The sequence below is a fragment of the Macrobrachium nipponense genome, chromosome 26, assembly GCF_015104395.2.
Source record: "Macrobrachium nipponense isolate FS-2020 chromosome 26, ASM1510439v2, whole genome shotgun sequence".
In the NCBI taxonomy this organism is placed as follows: domain Eukaryota; kingdom Metazoa; phylum Arthropoda; class Malacostraca; order Decapoda; family Palaemonidae; genus Macrobrachium; species Macrobrachium nipponense.
In genome coordinates, this window is record NC_087215.1 from 2,514,853 (window position 1) to 2,531,180 (window position 16,328).

Consider the following 16,328-nt stretch of genomic DNA (forward strand, 5'->3'; position numbering starts at 1 on the left):
CCCTGTACAGTGAAAGCAGCCTGGTTACGTTTCAAGGTTAAAGAATATATCCCAAGATCGAGATGTTTTCATAGTCAAGAATTCGGACATAATATGTTAGGGTCTTGTAGACAGAAACTACAAGGCAAGCCTACCACTTGTGTCAAATGCAGTGAACCAGAGCATGGCATACGTAATAAACAAGCCAGATGTATACATTGTGGAGACAATCATCCATCATCTTCACTTAATTGTGATGTATATATCATTGAAAAAGGAATTCAAACAAAAGGATAACTTAATGTATCACATTTAGAGAGACAAAAGAGAGAGCGTTGAATCAGTACGTTAGACCAGGAATATCCTTTTCCAGTGTTGCTGCCAACCGCAGAAGAAATATGAATGTGAACAAGGATAATGTAAATAAAAACAGTGACGACCTGTGCTCGTGCCTCTTGGGAGGCTGCGCCAGTGATTGCTGACGCTCATGCCTCTTCGGAGGCAGTGCCAGTGATCTTTGGCACTCTTGCCTCTTCGGAGGCAGTGCCAGTGATTTCTGGCACTCTTGCCTCTTTGGAGGCAGTGCCAGGGATTTCTGACACTCTTGCTTCTATGGAAGCAGAGCCAGTGATTTCTGGCACTCCTGTCTCCTTGGAGGCAGTGCCTGTGATTTCTAGCACTCTTGCTTCTATGGAAACAGTGCCAGTTGATTCTGGCACTCCCGCCTCTTTGGAGGCAGTGCCAGTGATTTCTGGCACTCTTGCCTCTAAGGAAGCAGAACCCCTGATTTCTGGTACTCCTGCCTCTCTGGAGGCTGTGCCGGGTGTACCAGGCACTCCCGCCTCTCTGGAGGCTGCACCAGCTGTAAATGGTGCTTCTGATGCTTTGGAGGATGCACCAATGTCCGATCCACACACCCCTCCTCAGGCAGCACCTGCTTTGTCTGGTGTTCCTGAGACTGACAACCCTCTGAAAGGGAAGGCAGCCATAAACAATTGGTCTCCTTCCAGAAAAAAAGGAGCAAATCAGTAAGCTGAAAGCTCATAAAAGAGGCTCCAATCTAACAGCCTCTAAAGGAAAGTAGAATTCATTAATTTTCTCCAGTGGAACTGTCAGGGATTAAGAGCTAAATGGGAAGAATTAAGGCTGCTCATATCAGAAGTGTCTCCTGTTTGTATAGCTCTGCAGGAGACCATGATTGGTAATATGTGTCTCAGCCCACGAGATTATACATCCTATCACTCCTATAATTTGAATGTTGGAAGCCATGTTGGTGTCGCTTTGTTTGTTCGAAATGACACCCCCCAAAGAAAATATACAGTATGCTCTCTCTATTTATTTTGTTATTTTGGGAGATATGAATAGCAGAAGTCCTCTTTGGGGTGACATCACAGAAGATGAAAATGTGGGGATCCTCAACTCTGGGGAGTCTACACATTTTCATGTTCAAACAGGGACACGTTATCAGCAATTGATTTATCTATGTATATGTAGTGATGACTGTCTTATTGACTTTAATTGGAGAGCTATAAATGATAGATTTACCAGTGACCATTTTCCTATAGTGATGAGTGTAGCATCAAGTCCTCCATCTTCAAGGTTACCTAAATGGAACATTGGTAAAGCTGATTGGTCAACATTCCAGGAGCACAGTTCAATCAGTTCAATAGATGACTGCTGATGACTTTCCCTGTGTAGATGACGCTCTTGACTTTTTGAATACAATAATGTTCTCGACTGGTCTTCAATCTATACCTAGGACTTCGGGCATATTTATCCGCCGACCAGTTCCCTGGTGGACTCGTAAGTGCCAGGAAACTCATAGAACTATTCGAAAACTCCTCTGACTCTAGTTTGGAAGAGAGTTAGAAAAATAGCAGGCAAGTTCACTCCTTGTCACCAACCTCCAGTTATCAAGATCAATGGTTGTGAGGTAACAGACCCCAAGTTAGTGGCAAATGAGTTTGCTAATCATTTTGCTAACGGTACGAAGAAAAATGATGATAGATCCTATTTAGCTCAAAGGCGGCTGATGGAACAGGTCGAAATTGATTTTAATGCATTAAGACATGGCCAATACGATGTTCCTTTTACAATGAGAGAATTTGTATCAGCCTTGAATAAATGTAATGAATCAGCTCCTGGACTGGATGATTTAACATATTCAGTGATTACGCATACCGCCTGAAAATACCAGACTTTTCATATTAAGCCTTATTAACAGAATTTACTGAGAACATATCTTCCCCAAGCTTTGGGAGATGTTAAAATTACTGCCATTCGTGAAACCTGGAAAAGATCCATTCAAGACATCATGTTTGTGTAAGATCATGGGAAAAAATGGTGAACACACGCTTGATGTGGTACTTGGAACGGGGCAAATATCTGTCGCCTGCTCAGTGTGGTTTTCGAAGTATGCACTAATAGAATCTTCAATATTTGAAGCTTTTGCCGACAAGCAGCGTCATATCACTGTTTTCTTTGATCTAGAGAAGGCTATGATACAACATGGAGATATGGCATTTTGAGGGTCCTTTATGAATGAAACCTAAGAGGCAATTTGCCCCTCTTTATTAAGGGTTTTTTAAAAAATAGGTTATTTCAGGTTCAGGCTGGAGCAACAATGTCAGATGTATTCAATCAAGAAGAATGAGTACCATAAGGAAGTGTTTTAAGTGTAACCTTGTTCGCCTTGGCAATCAATGGGGTGTCCAAAATAATTCCCCCAGATATAACCTATACCCTTTTTGTTGACGACCTTTCGATTTCCTTTGCAGCATCAAGGATGGCAGTGGCTAAACGCCGCCTTCAGCTCTGCATTGATAATATAGTAAAGTGGGCTGAGGTTAATGGCTTTAGATTTTCTGCCAGTAGAACAGTAACTATGCACTTTTGTCGTATAAGGGGAATCCACCCTGATCCAGATCTATTCATTCATAGGCAGAGAATTCCATGTGTTTGCGAAACAAGGTTTCTTGGTTTGATTTTGATAGCAAGCTGACCTGGATTCCACATCTTAGAAATATTAAGGCAAAATGCTTGAAAGCAATGAATTTGCTGAAAGTCCTGTCTCACACTTCGTGGGGTGCAGACCGAACTCAGATGTTGAGATTATATAGAGCCTTGGTCTTTTCAAAATAATGGGTGTGAAGTGTACACTTCTGCAAAGCCAAATAGCCTTAAAATGCTCCACTCAATTCATCATGGAGGAATACGGTTGTGTACAGGAGCATTTAAATCATCTCCCACCGAGAGCATGCTTGTAGATGCTGGTATAGATTCTAGAGGCTACTTAAGTCTTTAACCAGCATTTGTATGAGAAAGGAAAGGCATTGGCAGTTTTATGAAAATCACCCCAAGCAACCTCATCCATTCTCTTTTAGAGTAAATTCTATTGTTTATTGTCTGTGAATTAAACATGCCAGGGATCGAGATTTTACCAGCAAAATATTCAGTTAGTCCCCCCTGGAACTTTCCAGAGGTAGAATTCTGTAGATATTTCAATTTTACCAAGACAGAATTATCCAGTGAGGCCATGCGGTCAATATTTTTAGAACACTCCTTGCAACATGATAATTCCACTGCAGTTTTCACGGATGGCTCAAAGTCAGATGCTGGCGTCGGCTTTGGTGTAGCCTTCCCCGATATAGAAAGAAGCGAGATGTTATCATCTGTTGCATCGATTTTTACAGCAGAATTATATGCAATTTTAAAGGCTATATTTTAAAGGCTAATTTTATTATATATTATGATTTTAGATATATTGGAATGGCTGCTTTTACTGAAAAGAAGAGGGAACGACGTCAAGTTCTGTTGGGTGCCTTCCCATGTTGGGGTGGTTAGGAATGAGAAGGCTGACCAACTTGCAAAGTCGGCAGTCAACTCCCGAGAACCCACAAGATGCCTATACTACCATATCGGGATTTATATCCTCTAGTTTGGGAACCACTGCTCTAGTTGGTCAGAGAATTAAAAATTGTTGGCAGTCCCAGTGGGAGGATATTTTAACCAATCAAAAAATGCGCAGTATCACGTCATCAGTGTCTCCTTAGTCATATTTTATGCCAAGGAAACAGGAAACGATGTTGTGTCGATTGAGGATTAGACTTACAAGACTTACCCATGGGTTCGTGATGTCCCGTGAAAATCCTCCGTTTTGCGAGAACTGTACTGTGCCCTTGACTGTGAAACATTTGCTGACTGAATGTCTCAGACATAGGAATCTGAGACATAGGTTCCTCTCTTGGAGACGTGACAGAGAAGGTAATTTTAGTCTAGCTACAATTCTCGGAAAGGCTTGTAATATAGAGCAGTTATACTATATCTTTATGTGGGAGGCGAGCCTCCTCAACACACTTTAGATTATACATAGATTGTCTATGTAGGAATTTATAGATTTGAACAAATATTTATATACTACATATATTTTTAGATATTTTTATATGAAATTTATTTTAAATTTCAATTTTTTTTGCTATTTAAATTTATTTCGGTGTCAGTAACCAAGATGTTGTGACGCCAGGTTTAATAGACACAATCAATCAATCAATCAATCAATTCAGGAGAGACTGAAGAAAGTGATTTTTCCATGATGTGTAATGATAGCTAGGAGAATGCCAGTTATGAAGAGCTTAAATATGAGAGAGAATTAGTCACAGGAAGAGTCTTGAACAGTAGCCATAACGCACTAAGTTCTAATCTGAGCGAGAGAGAGAGAGAGAGAGAGAGAAGAGAGAGAGAGAGAGCGAGAGAGAGAGAGAGGAGAGAGAGAGAGAGAGTAGTTTATGTATACCAGTGAGGATAGATCCGCAACACATCATGTACATATATATATATATATATATATATATATATATATATATATATATATATATATATATATATAATGTATATATACACTTAACTCTCTCTCTCTCCAATGCTGTATAATTAAGAATTATTTTCCTTTCTCATAAGTTACCATTCAACATATGTGAATTAATTTCTAAGTTCACCAGATATTCATGAATCATACAAAAGATTATTTTATCATAAAGTAGCCATTTATAATCATTGAATTATTCCCAAAGAATGTTTGAATTATTTCCAAAGAATTTTTGAATGATTTCCAAAGAGTTTTTGAATTATTTACAATTTTTCCAAAGAATTTTTTTTATTTTATTTCAAAGAATTTTTTTACTATTTCCAAAGAATTTTTTCATATTTCCAATTTTCCAAAGAATTTTTGAATTATTTACCAAAGAAATTTTTGAATATACGAAGATTTTTTTTTATTCCCAAACTAATTTTGCATTATTTCGAAATAATTTTTGAATGCTTTCCAAAGAATTTTTTTAATTATTTCCAAAGATTTTTTTCACTTATTTCCAAAAAGATTTGTATTAATTCCCAGTAATTTTTCAATTATTTCCAAGAAATTTGTGAATGTTTCCAAAGATTTTTTTTTAATTCCACTGAATTTTCTAATTATTTCCAAGGAAATTTTCAATTATTTCCAAAGAATCTTTGAATTATTCCCAAAGAATTTTCCGATAGCTTCCAAAGAAATTTTGAATTACACGGAAATTCAATAAGAAAAATACTATTTGCGTAACGTAGTACGTTTTATGACTTGCATATATCTTTGTTTATTTGAGATTTTAAGGAAAACGAAATTGCACGTCGTTTGTATGATATATGAGTATGTACATGCTAAACTAGACGTGTCTAGGATAAATAATAAGACCGCTATAAGTTCTCTTGCTCACAAAAAGTTGGCAATGCTATCATGATTGTATCCTGAAAGATTGTTCACAAATATGCATAACATTCTCGGTACGTAATATTTTTCATTGACAAAATTTTCACAACTAAGATTTTTCATAAACATGCATAATATTCTTGGTACGTAATATTTTTCATTGACAAAATTTTCACAACTAAGATTTTTCATAAATATGCATAATATTCTTGGTACGTTATATTTTTCATTGACAAAATTTTCACAATTAAGATTTTTTCATAAACATGCATAATATTCTTGGTACGTAATATTTTTCATTGACAAAATTTTCACAACTAAGATTTTTCATAAATATGCATAATATTCTTGGTACGTAATATTTTTCATTGACAAAATTTTCACAACTAAGATTTTTCATAAACATGCATAATATTCTTGGTACGTAATACTTTTTATTGAGAAAATTTTCATAAATAAAAATTTTCATAAATATTCATAATATTCTTGGTACGTTATATTTTTTATTGAGAAAATTTTCATGAATAAGAGTTTTCATAAATATTTATTACATCCTTCGTACTTAATACTTTTCATTGACGGTTTTCGTATATGCACAAAATAACAATAATAATAATATATAGCATATATATATATAGTATAATAATAATATATATATATATATATAATATATATATATATAGATATATATATATATATATATATATGATAGAGATAGATAGAGAGAGAGAGAGAGAGAGAGAGAGAGAGAGAGAGAGAGAGAGAGCGCGGGGGGGGGGGTGGCGTCCTGCTACTACCTTAATGTGCAATGTACTACAATCTACAATATTCATTATTGATATACGTATATACATATATATCTACTACCCTGAACCTGTGTTATGCTATATACAATATTCATTACTGAGAGAGAGAGAAAGAGAGAGAGAGGTCCTGCTACTACCCTGAATGTACAATGTACAATATTCATTACTGAGACTCCATGATCCTTTTCAAGTAGTGTAAACCAACGAAGGATAAATAAACAGACAATACAGTAGACTAATTTGTCACCCTGAACGCGCAAAGTTGCTCCCCCATCAGGAAATTTTAGGACATTTGAAGACATTTTAGGGCATTGACGATGAAGTGGCATGCCTCAAAGGTGAGCTGAGCTCCCGTGAAGTTTATAGTTTCGTAAATTAAATTTGTAAAATGGGATTGTGGATAGCTTACATACCTATACCTTGGCCTACGTATGCTTCTGTTATGCTTTGCTAAATTGTATGAGGTGTAATTTATTGTGGATGGGTAAATATGTAGGCCTACCTCATTCCTTAACAGAAAAATGTTATGCTGTAATTATGGCTGTACCCTGACTTGTCAATAGGGCAAGTGAGCTACAACTACTATGGCTGTTGTAGGTTAGGTAGTAGCTGGCTAGGTACTAGCCTATATATGGACACTAAGATTTGTCAATAGGATGTTGATTGTGAGATATAACATAAACTTTTTAATAGTTTCTAGGTTATTATATGCCATTGTTAAATATGGTTAATTTCTAGTTAGTAGTTTGATTATGAATCTTAGACATGGCTATTGCTACTGACAGTTAGGCTATGTTACTAAAATAATATACAGTGCAGTGGTTAATTTGTGTTAATTATAGCTACTTAAATTGCACTTGGTAGATGGTAATTACCTTATTAGGATTGTATACCTAGATGTGTTTAATAATGAGCACCACTATGCTTTTGCATATGAATACATAGCTAAACATATTTTCAGAGATTAGCTATTGAAACATGCTGTAAGAGTAAAACAAAATTCCATAAGGTTGGGTTTAATCACTTAGTAAAGCAGCATTATATAAAGGTAATTGAAGGTTAAATAGGGGCAGTTAGCCTAGATAGGCATAAGTTGGTTTATTAAAATGTGATAAGCAAGCAGAAAGGAATGGTAATCTGTAATAAATTGGTTTATGGAACGTGATAAGGAGGCAGGTTAAGGTTAGGAAGTACGAATTATCATGTTATGAACAGCAAGGGCCAATCAAGTAGGTTAGGCAGAAGTGAATCTTCTGAATTTAAGAGAAAGTGATGATTGATCTGATAAAGAAGTGATGGCTTTCAGAATTGGTTTATGGAGAATGTTGACCAGCGATGTGTGCTACAGAGAAATGAATTAGACATGTCAGGAAGTCATTTTTACTGTGTTGTAATGAGAAATAGATTGGCACAGGATATTGGTATGGCAGGGTATACTGATCGCAATAGATATTGGTACGGCTATGAATTGTGTCATACTATAGGTTAGCATACTAACCTAAACCTAACCTAACCTAACCTAACCTACGTGACCTACTGATACACAATTTCTGGAAGTTTGACTCTTCGGCCGCCATTTTCTTGCTGTCTCCGATATGCCTGAGGTGCTAAATGGTAAACAAGCGTTTGCACATTTGCAATTCACAGTCTTACCAATACCTACCGCGATCAGGATATGGCTGCCGTACCTATATCCAGTTCAAAATAGATAATTGAACAAACATATTTTGCTCTCTGCCTCCCAGGAATGCCTTGTAATTACATACATATACTGATCTTGCAAGTGGTTTTGAGGAATTGTTCCAAATTTTACTTGAATTTTTCACATCAGTGCGAGATATGTCCTAGGTACGTTATCATTTTTGTTTATTCTGATGGAGCTGGCCTTTTTCTTTATTTTACTGTATGTATATTGCTTGTTAGCCTGTGAATATATCTGTAATTGTAGAGTTCAAACTACAGGCAGTTGCTTTTAATTAGGGGAAAATATGGATAAGGGCAAGTAAAAAAAAAAAAAAAAAATGGCAACTTTGTACCCTCACTTTCCTTACCATGTCAACACTGTATAACTATAAACACTTGCTATGCTTATACCCTAAAGGTGGTTAGTTCCATCAGTGCACCGTAAGCCTTAAGGTTCTTTGCAGTGTCCCCTCAGCCCCTAGCTTAAACACCGTTCATTCCTATTCCTGTACTTCCATTCATATTACTGTATCTTTCTTCCTTACTTTCCATCCTCTCCCAACAGTTGTTCTACATTGCAACTGAGAAGGTTTTCCTCATTACAGCTTTCAAACCTTTTTACTCTCAAATTCCCTGTCAATCCTGAATCACCTCATAGGTCCCAGCTCTTGGCCTGTGGCCTAAATTTTATATTCCAATATGCTCATTAACAGCAACCATCACACTTTAAACTGGAAACTTTATGCAGAAGACAGTTATTGTACGTACCTTTTCCAATCTTTTCAAATCTGAACATTCGATGCAATCATTATGTTTTACCATCTTTTGCGTCTTCCGATTTACAAACCCTACTTAGAAATGAGTTACATTCTGGATGGCATGTTGCATTGTTTGTTAGGTGGTTATACTGTACTCTTCATGCCTGTATGCTTTTTCATCCTAAAACACAATACAGTGGTACCTCGAGATGCGAAAGGCTCAACTTACGAAAGACTCGAGATACGAAAGCAAATACGAAAATTTTTGCGGCTCTGCATACGAAAATTGTTCAAGATACGAAAGGTTGTTGCTGTAAAGTCCGAGATTCGCCCGGACCACCGATAACAATTTTGAAACTCGCGCGCCGCCAACTGAGTAGACTCGCCATGTTCCTTCCGCTCTCCCATTGGTTCCTGATGCTAGTCACCGCCATGAGATCCTTCTCTCCTATTGGTCAGCATCCCTCCCATGATGCATCTACGTAGCGGTGTGCTTCTTCGGCCACTTCACGGCATCATCGGTATCGTACGCATGCGGTATTCGTTCGTTCTAACTATTTCGTTTATTAACGTAAATTCGTTAGTGATTTCGTTGTAGTATACTTTATCGTGTTTTGTGAGAACTTTACTACATACGTATACGTACTACATAACATAATTACGTACAGTATATACGTAGTCATGGGTCCCAAGAAAGTTGAAATTCACGGAAAGAAGAGGATGCTCTCTTTGGAGACGAAGATGGAGATCATTAAAAAATATGAAGCTGGTATGCGATTGAGTGTGATCGCCAAGGAATACAGCTGAAATCCGTCGACAATAGGCACCATCCTTAAGCAGAAGGATGTCATCAAAGCAGCTACACCTTCCAAGGGTGTGACTATTTTGTCCAGCAAGAGGACCCACGTGCACGATGAAATGGAAGGGCTTCTTCTTGTCTGGATAAAAGACAAAGAAATCGCTGGCGATACGATAATGGAGACGGCAACTGCCACAAGGCTAGCGCTGTGATGAGACTGGCCTTTTTTGGAAAAAAAATGCCTCGTCGGACGTACATCACGCAGGAAGAGAAGAAGCTACCCGGGCATAAGCCTTTGAAAGACAGGTTTATGCTCTCACTTTGTTCCAACGCCAGTGGGGATTGCAAGGTGAAGCCCTTGCTTGTCTATTATTTGGAGACTCCTCGAGCCTTCAAGGCCCACAAAATGCTTAAGGAGAACCCAAGCCCCCCCCCCCCCCCCCCGCCCGCTTCCAGTGATGTGGAGGGCTAATGCGAAAGCCTGGTAACGAGGCTTTTGTTCACCGAGTGGGTAAATCTGTGTTTCGGCCCGACAGTGAAGAAATTCTTGGAAGAGAAGCGCCTCCCTCTGAAATGTCTGCTGGTGGCGGACAATGCCCCTGCTCACCCTCCTGGCCTCGAGGAAGATATCCTAGCGGAGTATTCCTTCATCAAGGTTCTTTATCTTCCGCCTAACACCACCCCTCTCCTCCAGTCCATGGACCAGCAAGTGATATCGAACTTCAAGAAGCTGTATACGAAACATCTTTTCAAGAGATGTTTCGACATCACTGATACCACAAACCTTACCTTGCGGGAATTTTGGAAGGAGCATTTCGATATCGTAATATGCATCCGACTCATTGACCAAGCTTGGCAGGAGGTTTCGAGGCGAACCTTGAATTCCTCGTGGAGGAAACTCTGGCCTGATGCCGTATCCGCCCGAGACTTCGAGGGATTCGACGTGGGCGAAGCTGGTGCTGCAGATTCAGGAACAGTTGACGATCCTGAAACTGTTTCGCAACCAGATCTTGACGAGATCGTTGCACTTGGCAAGTCCATGGGGCTGGTTGTCGACGAGGACGACATCAATGACCTTCTCGAGGAGCACCAAGATGGATGACCTGAAGGAGATGGAGACCATGCAACATAACGTTGTTCAAGAGGAGTTCTCTAGCAGCGGCGAGGAGGAGGACAACGACTCTATGACAACAGCAGAAATTAAGGATGCTCTAGCTGCTTTTCATAAGGTGCAATCATTCTTAGAAAAGAGACACCCCGAAAAGGCTTACACAGGTCGTATGCTTGCACAGTTCGATGACATTTGCCTGAGTCGTTTCAGGAACATTGTCAAAAGTAGGCAGAAGCAATCGTCCTTGGATAGTTATTTTTAAAGAGGCCTTTAGTAGGAGTACATAGTAAGCGAAAAGGAAGAACCAAGTGATACTACTATGATAAAACAAAGTTGAAAGTGGTAAAGAAGTTGAAATTTTGTAAAAAAAAAAAAAAAAAAAAAAGAAAAGAAAAGACGTAAAGTATAAAAAAGTAAAAAAAAAAAATGTAAAAATCAAAAAAAGTTTTTTGTAAAGTTAAGTGTTACAGTTTTGTTAATGTGTTTTGTAAAGTTTAGTTTGTTTTCTTTACATTTTTTTATGTGTTTTGTAAAGTTAAGTGTACGTACGTACCGACCGTTTGTCCTCCTCCTCTGTCGCCACTTTCGGAGATAGCCTCACTCGAAAGGTAAGCTTCCACATTTTACTACATATGTACGTACAGTATTTCTTGTATACCATGTACACTAATACACTTTATTTACAGGTACTATGTAGTACATATTAGCAGTACGTATCAAGTTAGGTATTGAATGGTCCAAATTGTTGTAGTATTTCATTGTTTTATAGGTCAATTTAGCTTTATTTTGAAATTTACTGGGGTGTTTTTAGAGGGCTTCGAACGGATTAGCCATTTTACATGTAAAATGCGGTTCAGGATATGAAAAACTCATGATACGAAGGCCGCCTCAGAACGGATTAATTTTTTATCTCGAGGTACCACTGTACACTGTATATACAGTACTGTGTGTACAGAATAGGTGCGCAATATAAAATTGAAACTTACAGGTGGCAAAGGGCTTGTGCTCTGAACACAATTTCAATTTGCGATCCTGTTTGCTTGTATCTCTGAATGTTTGTAGGTTGAATGTTCTTGAGTAGGGTGATGTCTATTCAGTAGGTCCCTCGTATATTTGCGGGGATGCATACCAGACCCCCTCCCCCTGCGAATAACTAGAATCTGCAAATATAGTTGGAACCCTTATAAAAATGCTTAAAACTGGCTATTTTGTTAGTTAAAACTCTGGAAAACCTCGCTAAAAATGTTTATACCTACTTGTTTTAATAGTTTTATGACAAAAAGTGCATTCTATGATAAAATTGATTAAAAAAAAAAACAGTAATGGGTGGATATTTCTCATAGGGGAATACCACAAATACATGAATTCCCGTTAATAACCTCCATAGAGGAATCCGCGAAGACGCGAGTCCGCGAATCATGAGTCTGCGAATACGGGGGTTCACAGTATTATAGTTCTTGAAATCTGAAATCTTATTCCAGTTTGGGAGCACTGCTAACTGGGTGGTGAGCATGTGTTGTGAGTCGGAGAGGCTGGCACATTCTTTTGCACTGCACTTAAACTTCTCTGGGATCCCTCCGTCTCCAGGTCAGATAGCCAACTACATCTGTCAGCTCTACGGGACAGACAACATAAAGGACATACATTTCGGGGAGTTCAACAAGGCTCTCGTCGTGCTGAAGGACCCCCTCGCTCACGACGATGCCGTTCAAAGGTTCAAGTCTTGCATGTTCTCCTACTTGGGTAAGGGGAAGGAGAGGCGGTACGCGAGAGTGGACGTGTTCACCGTCTATCCAATGGTTGGCATTGTGGAATTCACTATTGAAGGTGCTGTGGAACTGACCAGAGACTTGATTCGGTTCCCAGAGCACCCGATGAACATCCTCACGAAGCTCATGCGGCACTATCACCCGTCTCTGCGAAGTTACCAGGTTTGCCCCAATTGGGAAGGGAAGGAGGAGAGTGACAAAGACATCGTCATTCGTTTTCTCACCGTTGATGTCCAGCGGTGCAGGGATTTCTTCTTAAAAAGAACACGGCTACTCTTTATGTTCGGAAAAGACTACAGGGTGTTTTATGTTAGGTGCTTGCCTGCTTTTAACCTTGGCCAACATGTGTCTTTCCCAGCCATTGATCTGCCTGAATTTACTTGCATCCAGTGGTGATGAGATTACTTAAGTTCTAAATAAACTTCATTCACACAGTACAGTTATATTTTTAAGGAATTTTTTTTAGTGCTTTTAAGATACAAATTATTTTATTCAGTACCCGAGAAAATATTTAGTAGATATTTTAAATTTTTGCAGTAATGTTGTGAACACTTCTGTATTTGGTAATTAATGCATGCAAGTTTTAGCCCACTGTACTGTACATTACTATTTATGGGGTAGCAAATTAAAAAACAAATTAGATACCTTTGTTTTACAAGGTTTTATATGTTGTTTTCAGACTTTGTGCAGTAATTACTTTTTGTCATGACTAATTAGCTTCAAGATTTAAAAAAAAAAAACAATTTTGGCTGATTTAAGTACTTGTATGTCCATCAGAATTAAGAATATTAGAAAGTATTTGTTTTATTCTAACCTCAGCTTATTGGTTAAAGATTTTATTTTTCACTTTAATGGTAAAGAGTATGAAATCTCTGTACAATTAATCTTAGGAAATTAGGGTCACAGTACGCTTCTGTCATTATCACATAAGTTTCAGGGAGTAATGTATATGTATATCCAGTTCCTGTTCACTGTAGGTACTACTTAAATAAAGGTCTTTGCAGTGTCTCTTTAGCCCCTAGCCACAACCCTTTTCATTCTTTTAACTGTACCTCTGTTCATAGTCTCTTTCTTCCATCGTACTTTTTACCAACTGCAAGTTTTTCCTCCTGTTACAACTTTTAAGACTTTGTGTTGAATGTCCCTGTAGGTCCCAGTGCTTGGCTTATGGGCTAATTTCTATATTTAATTCATTTAATTCCTGTTCAGAATTCCACTAATGATAAGCATACACATTCCAAAGTATTTTGTGTGTTCTTGTGTTTTCTGAAATTGAATGATTCTCATGATTGTAGGCTGTAAAGACGTATAACTAGTTAACACTGATAGAGGGATGGAAAATCTATGAAGGAAATAGCCACAGTAGATACTGTAAAAATATTAGTGATTTCTATATGCATACTTGTAGGGTTGTATTTTGTAAGTGAATACTGTATGTGAAAGGTGGCAGTGATGGTACATATGTAAATGGTCCCCGTGGTGTGCTGTAGGCATTTCTTAAGGTTCTTTGCAGTGTCTCTTCGGCCCTTAGCTGCAACCCCTTTCGTTCCTTTTTCCGTACTTCCATTCATATTCTCTTTCTTTCATCTGATTTTCCTCAACCTCTCATAGGTCGTAGCGCTTGCCCTTTGGCCTAAATTCTTTATTCCGGTATTCCAGTCCACATAGGGCCCCAACATACACCAGCTTACTGAGAGACCATCCAGAGTTTGGATCATACTCCAGCCCTGAAGACTCTCCAAAGGATCACAATCGATTTCTGGAGATTTTTCCCAGATTACTGAAACGTAGAATTGCAAATGTATCCCAGCAAAAGATCAATAACTATTGTTGACAGGATTAATAAGGCAGGTACAAGAGGCTTTGACAGGAATCCCAAGACAATGTTTAAGGTAAATTTGCTTGAAACCAGTGATTAGGACATCGCTAGCTTTAGGATTTAGGTCTGAGGCAAGGCACTGGAACCTATGAGGTGATAAAGTACTGAAATGGAAATCGAGAGTAAAAATGTGTGAAAGATGTAACGGCGTAAACTTGGTAGTTGCACTACGAATCAATTATTAGGAGAGGGTGGAAAGTTAAGATGGAAGAATGATATGAATGTAGGTACAGTAAAAAGAATGAAAGGGATTGCAGCTAGGGCCCCAAGGGAAGCTGCGAATAACCTTAATGGGGTGCACATCATACCTGCTAAGGGGGTGGTATCAAGATGTGTTCAGATGGGAATTAAAGTCATGACAGCTATTACAGGTTCAGGAAGACTAAGAACAAAGTTAATGAAGGCAGTCTCTTGGTATGACATATGATAAAGCACGAATAGCTACTTTAGTGACTAAACTGTCTCGCACTCCCATGGTTCAGATCAACATACTGTAATGTTTTTCATTGTATTACTAAAACCATGTCCACATGGTTGAGTGTGTTCGATGTGACATCAGAAGCTGGGGAAGTCAGAACTTTTCCTGCTGTACCTGCGCTTCTGATGTCACATCGAGCTTCGTGTGGATGGGGCCTTAGGTAGCTAGGACTACCTCACCTGAAGAAAGGTCAAAGTACAGCAGCATTCTTTGCTGGCATGCTACAGTCACTCCAGATAATGAAGTATTAGTTTACTCAACACCGCCAGCAACACACAGACCAAAACATGTCTGAATTACATCACTGAGACACTTTCCAGATAAAATAAGCATAACAAGGTATGTCAACCAGCAGTTAAAGCCTGTGTAAATATAAATGTATGTATAACTGGTTCACTTAAGGTAGATTCTTGGATGATCCTTATGCCTACGAGACGTTAGTTTGGCGGCCACTGATTGGCTGGGAGCTGCCTACCTCCCGGTACCAGCCAATCAGCGGCCACCAAACAAACGTCTCGTAAGAATAAGGCTCATCCAAGAATCTAACACACTGCTGGTATCCTATTCATAGATTACCATCTAGAATAAATTTAGCAACCTTCCCAGAAGCTTTTTAATGTTCTTCACTTGATAGTGGTCTAAAGGAACATTCAGTGGCGCTGATGAAGCTCAGCAAGAATGCATCTCATTGGTGATTTCCAATATAGTACTGCAAAACAAGGATTGTATCCTTATCTGAGTACCTGGTGGGTTAGAATGGCATTCCAACTTTCTCTGGGCAGGGCAACTGTCAAAAAAAAAAACCATCTCTAATTTTAATTATTGCTGTACAGACTATATCCAAGAGTCTAGCTCATTAACCATTATTTTATTTTTTTTTTGTTTGGAATAATTTGTTGCCATGTGATTATATTTTTATTGAGGTTAACCATGCATTTGGTTTAGTGAATCATCAATCACTTGCTGTCATAAACTCTGTTGAATGGAATCCAACTGCGGTTTGTATGAAATTGCAGTTTAGAAAGAAGAAAACTAGCCAAGTTTTCTACATGTCAGCATACATATTTAACAAGAAACCGGGTTTTAAGTAATAAAGAGAGTTATGTACAGCACGTAGTTAAGTACACATATGAAATATCAAGACATTAAATTATCCCTTCCAGTCAGTAGACCTTTGTGATTGTGTCAGTATGTCCCAAAGCCAGAGCTGTGATAGTACTTTTAATTTAAAAGTATTCTTGTTCTGAAAAGTTAAACAGTAACAAAGTTAAAATAAGTTGAAAATCACCAAAAGTAATTTGTAAAAGCATCCCGAGTAATTCTGGG

The 16,328-nt window shown here is 38.3% G+C and overlaps 1 protein-coding gene across 6 annotated transcripts in view; it reads left to right on the forward strand.

Moving 5' to 3' along the window:
• Window positions 1–16,328, forward strand: part of LOC135199968 (uncharacterized) — a 126,891-nt gene that overhangs the window by 74,764 nt on the left and 35,799 nt on the right. Inside the window, exons 1-3 of one of the 6 annotated variants that reach the window (XM_064228106.1) lie at window positions 6,699–6,863; window positions 8,271–8,373; window positions 12,358–13,388. The exons of 2 other annotated variants lie outside the window; for them this stretch is intronic. In XM_064228106.1, coding sequence (XP_064084176.1) covers window positions 12,388–13,041 — 654 coding nt within the window. In that variant the 5' untranslated portion in view covers window positions 6,699–6,863; window positions 8,271–8,373; window positions 12,358–12,387 and the 3' untranslated portion in view covers window positions 13,042–13,388. Of the gene's footprint in view, window positions 1–6,640; window positions 6,864–8,270; window positions 8,374–12,357; window positions 13,389–16,328 lie in introns of those variants that run through there. 3 more of the 6 variants (XM_064228099.1, XM_064228103.1, XM_064228101.1) reach the window with 3 other exon arrangements.